The sequence below is a fragment of the Lepidothrix coronata genome, unplaced genomic scaffold (assembly GCF_001604755.1).
Source record: "Lepidothrix coronata isolate B3197 unplaced genomic scaffold, Lepidothrix_coronata-1.0 Scaffold53, whole genome shotgun sequence".
Taxonomy (NCBI): Eukaryota; Metazoa; Chordata; class Aves; order Passeriformes; family Pipridae; genus Lepidothrix; species Lepidothrix coronata.
Window position 1 is genome coordinate 4699253 of NW_016690233.1, and position 10629 is coordinate 4709881.

Below are 10629 nucleotides of genomic sequence, written 5' to 3' on the forward strand. Positions count from 1 at the left end.
AAACCCCCCCAACAAACCCACTCCACCAAACCTACGAGATTTTCGGTCCGCCGGGGGTTTCTCCGCACCGCCGAGCACGGCAATGCCTTAAATTTCCACTCCAAGGAATAACCCCCCCCGCGCCCCCGAAATAAAATAAACCCAATAAACCTGCCAAGTCTCACTCATTCCCGAGGGAGAGCTCCTCCGTCCAGGGATTCATTTTGGAGGCAGCGGCTCGCTTTATTTGATTTTTTTTTCGCCCTTCTCTCCCGGCGGAGACCCCTCCGTACCCCCTTCCCGGGCGCCCCTCGGCGGGGGCTGCCCGGCCCCGACCCCCGCCCCTCCCGCCGACCGATGCTGGCGCAGCCCTAGCGACCCCCCCCGCCCCCCGATCTGTCAACCCCCCGCGGGGCCGTCACCGCCCGGGGGCCGGGCGGGGGTGGGCTGGGGGCGCGGGGCTGACCGCCCTCCGCCCCGCCGCCAGCCCCCGGGCTCGGGCTCCCGCCGCTGCCCCCGCCTCTCCCCCCCAACCCCCCCCGCCCTCCTCCATGCGGCAGTGAGGACCGACCCATCCGGAGGGCCAGGACCGGCAGCCAGCGATGGGCGACACGGCTCCCCCCCAGGCCGCGGGGCTGGGGGCCGGGCTGCTGGGGGGGGGCCCGGCGGCGCCCCGGGTGCACAGCGCCATCGTGGAGCGGCTGCGGGCCCGCATCGCCGTCTGCCGCCAGCACCACCTCAGCTGCGAGGGGCGCTACGAGCGGGGCCGTGCCGAGAGCTCCGACCGCGAGCGGGAGAGCACCTTGCAGCTCCTGCACCTCGTGCAGCAGGGGCAGGGCGCCCGCAAGGCCGGCAAGCACCCCAAGGCGGCCGCCGCCGCCGCCGCCCCCGCCGCCGCCGGCGCAGCGCCCCCGGACTACCACCAGCACCTCCTCGGCAACGGCGGCATCAACGGGGAGCAGCCGGCGGGGGAGCAGCGCGCCTCGGCGCTCCTGGCGGTGAGTCACAGCGCCCGCTGCCGGCGGGGAGGCGCCGCGCCGGGGACCCCCGCTCGCTCGCTCCCTCGGGGCGCCTGCCCCGCCCGCACCGTCCCGCGGTGCGGGGCCAGCGCCGCGCACCGGCACCGTGTCCGTGGGCAGCCCAGCTCGGCCCGCCGCGCCTCGGGCACCCTGGGGTGGTCCCTGCCAGGCGCTGGACCCCCGCCACGGCATCGAGGGTGCGAGGAGCGGTGGGCAGGTCTGCTCGGCGCCGAGCGGGGAAGCGAGTGTGCGCCTCGAAGGGATTTTGAGACTGCTTGGGGTGTTTTCTGTTTGGTTGGTTTTTGTTTGTTTGTTAAATCGTGTTGTGGTCCTAAAATCACGCGTCGCGCGCCTCTGCCATCGCCCTGCCGAGGCGGTGACAGCTGCGTCCCTGAGGAGGGCACCGGCGGCCGGCGCTGTCAGCGTGTCCCCGAGCAGGGGTGAAAAGTAGCGCTAAAGTATCGCCCGTGTTCAGAGTTGCTCCCCTGCCCCCCTTCATCCCGTTCGTCAGAGGTTCAGGTACCTATTTTCACTCAGTTTGCGGCCGTGCCCCTAGAACGCGAACAGTGGCTCCGCCCGGGGCAGTGGTCAGTGCCGAGAGCCCTGCGGGTCAACTCCGAGTGCCGACCTCACCAGCGATGCTCGGGTTTGTTATTGTCACCCAGTGTGTTTCGCGGAGCAGAGTTACGAGAGTTTTCCAGGCACTGCCGCTTTGTAAATGATATGTTGACCTTTTTCAACTGGAAATTGCTCCGAACATGTCAAGGAGGCGAAGCCGTGTCTCCTATTACTTATTACGAGCAGTCAGTGCCCCACGCTTTTGAAGGCGTATGCTGCGCTGCGCTGCCTCCCAACTCTAATTCTCGGCGCACATGCGAAACATTGAGAGGAGTGACTGCGTCCTGATAGGCCCGTGCCTCCTATTCGAACAGCTGAAAATAGATCGTTCCCTCTGCTCCAGACATCAAACTTATCTTTCTTAGTGCCTGACGTATGCTAAGACGGTACCTTTGTGGTCGTTTCTCCCTTCTTACCCGGGAGTTCGCTGCGGTGCGTGGATCGACCTTTGGGGCTGCGTTACTCAGCATCATTGGTGAGGGTGATGATGTAAGCGTTAAATGCGATAACATTGTGTCCAAGGGGAGTTTAGGCGCTTCGACCTGACTCAGTGTTCAGATTAAATCTCCCACATTCCTCCTCACAATCAAGAAAGCCATTATCTTATTTTTCCAGTGTGTATTAATGTAATGCTTTGCACTTGCCTTATGGGAAAAAAACCCCCAACTTTTGCCTAATAATGTATGTCCCAGAAAAATTCACTTTCTGAAATCAGGAGACAGGCCTACGTGGGGTTTTTTTTGTTGTTTTGTTTTCAGATTTTTTTTTTTTACTAGTTGTTACTGTTATTATGAAATAGCTGGAGACAGCTGTTTGAAAATGCTAAATGAAATTACTCCAAAGAAAATATTGAAAGATTTTCATGTCCTAAGTGCAGAGAGGTTGTCCTTGTTTCTGAAATACCACTAATGAATGTTAACCTGCCCCTTGCTGGAGATGCTGTGCACAGCCCTCGCCTCACCTTGCATGTTGCATTACGTCCCAGAAAACTCCACACATACGTGTCCTTGACAAGCGAAAGGTCTGACCAAGACCCCATCGTTTTTGCATGCTAGCGGTCAGTAATCCTGCTGACAAGATATGTGACTTCAATGAGCATGATGTTTGGGGCCCTGAACCGTGTTCCGACACTGAAGAAATGCTGGCTCATGAAGCAGCATTGTTGTAATGGTATCACAGCACATCGCTGATCCTCCCACTCTATGCTTGACATAGGCATTCCTCATTTGCTGCTCTGGTAGGACTGCCTAATTAAGAAACTGAGAAAGGCATCAGTTCAAAGTCACGTCTTTGTGTCATGGAGATACACATTCCCCTTACCAAGAGCTTCTTAGAACATTGTTGCAAATATTAAAAAGGAAAAGCAAAATGCACGTATCTAAGTGGAATGAATTCAAGTGGCTGAGGATCATATATCAGGTAGTATAGCATTGTACTCCTCTTCTTGAAAGCTCAGAGGGAAGGGATGGACCAAGAAATAATAGGGTCTTGCCTTTCCTCCAGCCACAGCTGGAAAATGAATTTGCTCTACCACTTATTCCAATGATACTTGAAGAGTGAGGACAAGGCAGATTAAGCCTGCTGTCCTGTGCATTATAAATGGGTGGCAAGAGAACAATCTCTAAGCAGAATTCATCCTCTGTGGAGTGTTTCCCAAGAGGAAATCCAGTGGAAGCTTATATGCATTATTCCTCTAATTCCAGATTTTTTCCTTAGAGCAGAACTGAGGTGCACAGGGTCCCAGAACAAGGGGCAGTTCTGAGCTTCAGTTGCAGCAGCTATAGCTCTGGCACGAGGAAGCATAAGACAGGAGCATTGGTGTGACTTCTCACACTGAGCATGTGAGACTTTTCTGACTCCAAGGTGAATGTAAAGTTCCACCTGCCTTGCTGTAAGTCCACCACTTAAAACACCCCACACCCCCACACAGATAAGTGCAAAGGCAGTTATAATTCTCGCTGGGGACTTCTGGCTATCAGGGCAATCTTTGCAAAACCCAGGGTTGTTTCTTTTGCTTTGCAGGTTCCACTGCTCTTGTTACATGTGTGCCTGCCATTTTTAGGGGCATTGGATGGGGCATTTATACAGTTGGACTCAAGAGTAAATATTTGACACTCAGTAACATTTGAAGCAACGTACACTTGAACACATCAAAGAGCTTAAAGTGATTACCTGACATTGTTGATACTATTATTTGATAATTATCTTTTCCCAGTGGAGAGTTTAAACTGGCAGAAGAGAGAGTTTTTAGCGGGACTTGGTTTGGGCTTAATTTGACAGTGTTACTTTGATTTTTGAGAAAGTACCTTTGGCAGCAGCATTTTCTAATTGGAGAGTGGGGATCTGATTTTTTAGCTGGACCAGTGGATGTGAGTGTGTGTGAAGGAAATATTTATTGTTCAGGACATGGCTAGGGAAGCTTTTGTACTTTCTGCCTCCCTGCATTTTCCAAGAGCTGACATTTGTTTATTTACATGGTGGTGTTACTTTTCATGGTGCAGAGTGGAACAGATAAAATATTCTGTCTTTTATACATACATCTATATGTATGTATATGCCCTCCAGCACTTAGCTGTTTATACTGTTTATGTTACATATAAACAGTTAGCTCTGGAGGGCATTCCTCGGTGCCTTAAGCACTGAACTGGTAATACGAAAGTTCTTGCACTGCACTTTCAAGTCTCCGTCAGCCAATTCATTCCATCGTTCTTCTGACTTAGGCTAAGCCCTGCTCATTTTGCTCTACGCAAGCCGAGAACTCTGTCTCTTGGGCATTGCTGTGTTATTCAGGTCAGGTTTTTTCATCGCAGCCATCACACAGATGGCTGTGAGTGTGGTAAGGGATGTTTGTCATCAGTCACAGGTGACTTGTTCTACTTTCACCCATCTCAAAGTTGTGCTGAATTTATCGTTATAACAATTAATTTAAAATAATAATGAAATATATTAGTATTTTCTCTACTTGGAAAAGTGACTGTGAAAGTGGTCTGCTCCTCAGATGTAGTCTGCAAGCAGGTGAAAAAAAGAAAAGGGAAAACAATCTTATAAGAGGGTTGTATCCAAGGAAGAGGGGAATGTGTTAATTGCTTCTGCTCCCCTAAATTCTTATCAAGAGCTGTACAAATCTAGAAGAGTCAAGGGGTTTGTTCCAGTTCCCTGAGGTTCTCAGTGGAAAACAGGGCTGCCTGACTGGTACCAAGAGCCAAGGTTGACTTGTAAAACCTCAATTTAGGCAGTTATTTTATGCAGAGACCCTGAATTAATTTCCTTAGGACTTTTTTTTTTTATGATCCACACTGTGCTTGCTGAGGTTTGGCCTCATGTGGTAGCATTAAAGGTCCCTGAGTATTTTAAAAGGAACAATTGTGCTCTAGTATCTTTGCCCAAGTTTACACTTAAGCCCTCTCCCAAGCTCTTTGCTTTGTTTGCTAGTTGGCTTCCAGGGTACCCTGCGGAAATACTTTCATGTTCTGGTTGTGGATGTCTGTAACTTTTGGAAGTGGTCTGAAGCAAGCAGTATAAAGTGACCAGTTGTGGGGTGAAGTGACGTTACAGTATGGTGAGTACAGGTGGATTAAAGCACAAACCATCCTGCAAAGCTAGAGTGGGATCTTGTGCCTGACAAAGTTTAGTGCCAAAGCAATGAAATGTTCTGTTTGTGAGGTGAAGGACCACTGTCTGTTACTTGGGCTTCTGCAGCAGTGAAGCTGTGTTCTGATAAAGCCAATTTATGTAGCCAAGTCAGGCAAAATGAATGTCACATTGTGGGTAGAAAACTTTGATCTCCTGTCATGGGCCCTCTGGCCTGCTGGGAGCAATTTGGTTAGGATGGACATGAGCACGTTTAAAATCTTTGTTCCCCTCAGCCACGAGAATGTTTTCCAAACCAAAATCAAGAAGATTCCCTGGAAGCTGCATAAAAGCTATATTTAATGAAAAGTTCAGAAAGTGAGTTTGTTAAATTTACACTAGTGTGGGAGCCTCTTCAGGCTTAGCACTCCCACCAAATCACTTGCCCCATTTAAAGCTTCTTAAGCTTTGAATACGTCTAATGAAAGTCTCCTCCATTCTGAAACTGTTTCACAGAGTGTTTCCACCACCAAACTTGCTGTAGGTAGTGAGCATAGGAACAGTGTCTCTGCCTGGACTTGACATGCTCTCCAAGGCCAACTCGTGCACTTAACTTTCCTGGCTATTACTGCATGTTCTCTGATAGAGTTCTTGCATCCCCTGCAGTACTCAAATTGAGTCCCTCGTCTGTAGCACCACAACAAAGGGAAGTGATATACTGCTTCTGTTTGTTCTGTGCTGAGAAGTATGACTCCAGCAAAAATGTTAGCTGCTCTGTGGGGAAATCTGAACCTTAGAAAGGCATGTCTGAGTTAGAGAAGCTGTTTTGCAGAAACTTTGACTTGCATCACTATTAGTACTTCTCCCCTTTCAAAGAACACTGCTTGCAGAAGGTGTATGTGAGGTTCAGTTAAGTTGCAGCAACCAAAAAACCCCTGCAGCTAGGTTAGTCAGCAAGTTAAGAAAGGCCATAGCATGCCTCCATTCTTCTTCCTAACTGCTCTCAACAATCCCTTCTACCAAGATAGTGTCTTCACAGGCTTGTAGTCTGCCTTTCTTATTAAGTCTGTTGGCTTATGAAACTGAAACTTAACCATGTCTCATTAGTGGAAAAGAAGTGTTCCATCCCTGTCCCTTTGACGACTTTGGGAAGGGTAGTATCTCCACTGCTCCATTCATATTGCCCTTCCTATGCTGGCAAGCTGCTTCAGATAACAAAGCACTGACATAGAGGTGTCAGCTCTGCCAGAAAGTGTCTCTGTGACCTTGCACATGTCCCCTGCTGTGCCACTATTTTCCTTCTATGCTTAAGCTCTTCAGGTGGCACTGTCTCACTAGCACATGGGACCTTGGTTTCTGCAGAAGGCTCAATTCTACATGATAATGACCTGATACCATCACATCTATGGAGTTCAGGGAGGTGATTAAAGCAACCACTATACAACACTTTAGAGGGCACACAATCATCTCATGGTGCCAAGAACAGCTTTAGGCACCTGGCTGCTCTGAAGAGAAGAGGAACAAGGTCTCTTCTCTTTGACCTCTCTCCAGTGTCCGCATGTCAGCGTTCCCTTGGATGTCTTCCCAGTGGTGGTACTCTCAGCAGCAGTAGGATGAGGCTGATGGGATTCATGACAGGTCTGTGTTTGCCGTGAATCTTAATTAGTGTCTGTAAACTTGAAAAGGGTCTTACCCATATCATGCTGCTCCAGTTTGGAACAGCTTTGAGCAGTGAAAAAAAGCAGTGGTTTTGGCCACAGAAGAGGAGTTGGTGCTGAATGAGATTTGGAGCACATTTTCAACTTAACAGTATTAAGAGATAGATTTTTCTTCTGTTTTTTTTTTTCTTTTTTTCTTTTAAATAAAAGCAAAAACTATTTATGTCCCAGATTTCCATTGGAAAGCTTCCCATAGAGACTTGAGAGCCAACTTGTGAATTTGTTATACCTTGTCAGGTTCTTACAAAGTATTATTAGATGCAGTTAATCAGTCCATAATTGTACTGAAGTGCCAACACCAATACCTAAAACAAAATACCTGCAACCCTCAAACAACAGTTTTTAGGTGAGCATGCTGTAAACTAAAAAGTCAGTGTTTCTACTCTGACTCTAGGATCTATTCAACAGATTACTCCTATTATTTCACTTCCATAAACCTTGGTTTCCTTTATGAAAGATACTATTTATCATCTTTGTAAAGTGCATTGAGATCTGAGGGTAAGTTTTATGGCTACTCAGAAGCCAAATTCATTATTAATGCAGCCTAAGACAGGAGTTTTGAATGTTTGCTTTGGCAAAGCCTTTGAGGTGCATTCAAATCACGTTTTCAGCCTTTGACCCACAGATATAAGTACTGGAAATGCAAACCTGAATGAGTCTTTCTTGCTTTACTTGCTTCTGATCCTGCATCAGTTTGTACTCAAATTAGTCTCCCAGTTAAGTTGTCTGTGTCCAAGTTTCATGTACTTGATGCTGGAGCAAAGTAGGACTGGAACTGAGATCATATACACCATTGATCAGCTCTCTGTGAGGCTGCACGTGCACCCCAGTGCTAGCAGGTGGGAGCTACCTTGTTCTGCATGTGTTGCCTCCCATCTGGTAGTAATGAAGGATAGTTACATTTACGGATCAGGGTGGGAGAAACAAAATATTTCTTAATTGAATAATTTACACAAAATTCCAACATGCTTACTGAAAAAATATAATTTATTTTAGTTTTAATTCGAAAATACCTCATGCCTGTGGTTTCACATACAGGTTTTGGCATTTCCCTGAAGAAATTCCTTTTGTTCAGAAATGGCTCCTGTAGCTACTTTGATCTGTGTCACTCAGTTATAATTCTGATGCTTTTGCAAACACAGCTGAATCAAGGTGCAGATAAATTAGTACCAATTAGGAATTTATATGAACGTGCTTCTGACAAGTGAGGATGCAGATCTTGCAAACACTTACCTGCTGCCTGAGCCTGAAGCTGGCTGAAAGACCCGGTAAGATCCTGGACTAGCAGATGAAAGACCAAGAAGCTTCACCATAGCTATTCTGTTTTGAAACAAAACATGCTATTGTGCAAGAGCCATCCCTGTGGTACCCTGGCTTTATTACAGAGCTCTGCAGCCACCTCCCTAGAGTAGATTTTATACAAACATCCAGTGAGAATTGTGCCCTTCCCTGTATAGCTTAGGGCCTCAAGAGACAAGATAGACAAAGAATGGAAGGAGGAACAGAAGCACAGAAAGGTCAAGTGTCATGCCCAAGGTCAAACAGCAGGTCAGTGGCAGAGCTGGGAATGGAGCCCAGATTTCCTGACTCCTAGTCCAGCACTCCATTAATCATCTCTTTGCTTTGTGTTCTGTGGCCTGTTACTGTCCATAGGAAATGTGAGGATGACTTTCCAATAGTTTCAGAGTTACTTTTTAGTTTTGGAAACTACTGATCATCAGCACATTATTGAGATCAAGAAGTTATGTACTGGAATCTTGTACATGTACATGCACTAGAGAATTCAGAACTAAGTGCTCTAGGTATCAATTTCATTGCATGACTCTGAAAAACCATATTTCATAATCCCAAATGTTTCTTCTAAGTCAGATTTTTAAAGTCTTTTTCCCCCTTACATTGTGTACAAAGCGGTTTGTTTTTACAGCATTACTTATCACAGTTGAACTCCTATATTGGTGCTTGCCCTATAAATTGTGTCTTCCTTGAAAATGAGTTACAACAGGTATTTAGTTCAGGGCTTTTCTTCTCCATGGAATTTGCCAATGAAACAGTCAGAAAACCAGATAGTTAATAGTCCTGAGACAGTGGTGATTCTTATTTATTTTCATTCCTCACTGTACAATGTATTCAGTTTTGAAGTCTTTCAGTGAATTATCTTGATCACAAAGATCAAGATAATTCACCTGTGAGATTTTTTTTTCTTCCCAAAAATTTTGACTTGAGGCAAAACTCTGGCTACTGTAGTAATGACTTATTGAGAGTCTCTTGTAAACAATAGTAAAATCATTTTCTTATAGTCATGGCAACAGTGTTTAAGCAATGAGCTTACTGAACATAATGTGCACTGTCTCCACTGAATAGCTATTGCAGGATTGAAGTGTATGCTGCTCATTTTTGGAGGACTCAGGGACATAAATTATTCAGCAAAACAACACTGCTTCAGAAAGTGTCTTTGAAATTGTTGCATTTTGTACTAGCCAAAGAAGGATTGTTATTTGTGCTAATGGGGCTGTGTTTAATTACTGCACAACAGTGTAATCTTTGGACTAAGTGTGCTCCCCCTGAATATAAGGGTGTCTGTCTCAAACCATTCGAGGACTGTGCTACCTTCGGCAGGGTCATGCTTCCCCTAGTAATGTTTGCTGCCATGGAGGGCAGAATGGCTCAGGAGGATGCATCCTGCACATATCCATGGTATGAGAGCTGGTAACTAGGTGCAGAAGGAAGAATTTGGTTTAATGAACAGGGAGCTTACTCCAGAAGGGCTGTTCCCTTCCTTGGCCCAGAGGATCACCTGAATTCCTATTCAGTGGGTTGGGGAGGCATCTTGGAGAGTGGGTGACTTCTCAGGAAGCTTCAGAGTTGAACCCCAAGAGAAGAACCCGTCTCTGATTTTTCTGTTTATTTTGGTTTTTACATCTCTCTCATTCAAATAACTAGACCTGGAGGAAAGACCTTGTTGGCAACAGTTGTTGTTCTGGGATGAGTCATTCCACCAGATTTTAGAAATGCCACCTCAGTGACAGTTGGCAAAAATGCTGCTTGGGCTGTTCAGTTTACGTTTTTCACTTTGGAAAATCAGACCATTTATTTAGGGTTCTGTTGCTTTAGAAACCATCTCCCGACACTCCAACTTCTTCCCTTCCCTTCCCTTCCCTTTCTGGATCCCTTTCCCTCTGTGGCGTGGGGCGGCCCAGTTCTAGTTCCATTTCCATCTGAGGAACCATTCCGATGTCTTGAAGGATGGGGAAAGGGAACTCCAGCGTCAGGGGTTTCTTCAGGCTCTGAGCCTGGAGGGGAAAGGTGCCCTCCCCTCTCCCCACGCACGTGGTCCCATGGCCGGCACAGAGACAGCACACCGGGCGTGGAGAGGAGGCAAGAGAGAGTTTATTGTTGGGGATGTTACATTTATAGGGTTAGGAGGAATCACAGAGTAACCAATTAGAAGTCTCAAGGGGCTTACAGGAACATCCAGTCACAGGAAGGGGTTAACAAGGTCCAATGAGAACACCTTAGGACATCTTCTCAGGACATTCCTGAGATAACACTACCGTAGGGGGTCTTGGGAAGAAGAAGCATGTGTTTGCAAAGAGACCACAAAAAGCCATTTTGAGACATGTTTAAACAACAGTTTTCCCATATAATGCAGGTTTAGTGCCACATCCCTTCCCTTCCCTTCCCTTCCCTTCCCTTCCCTTCCCTTCCCTTCCCTTCCCTTCCCTTCC

General features: G+C 47.2%; 1 protein-coding gene across 1 annotated transcript in view; it reads left to right on the forward strand.

Moving 5' to 3' along the window:
- Positions 1 to 581: 581 nt before the first annotated feature.
- Positions 582 to 10629, forward strand: part of MAML2 (mastermind like transcriptional coactivator 2) — a 214175-nt gene continuing 204127 nt past the window's right edge. Inside the window, exon 1 of the mRNA XM_017816072.1 lies at positions 582 to 977. Coding sequence (XP_017671561.1) covers positions 582 to 977 — 396 coding nt within the window. The remainder of the gene's footprint in view (positions 978 to 10629) is intronic.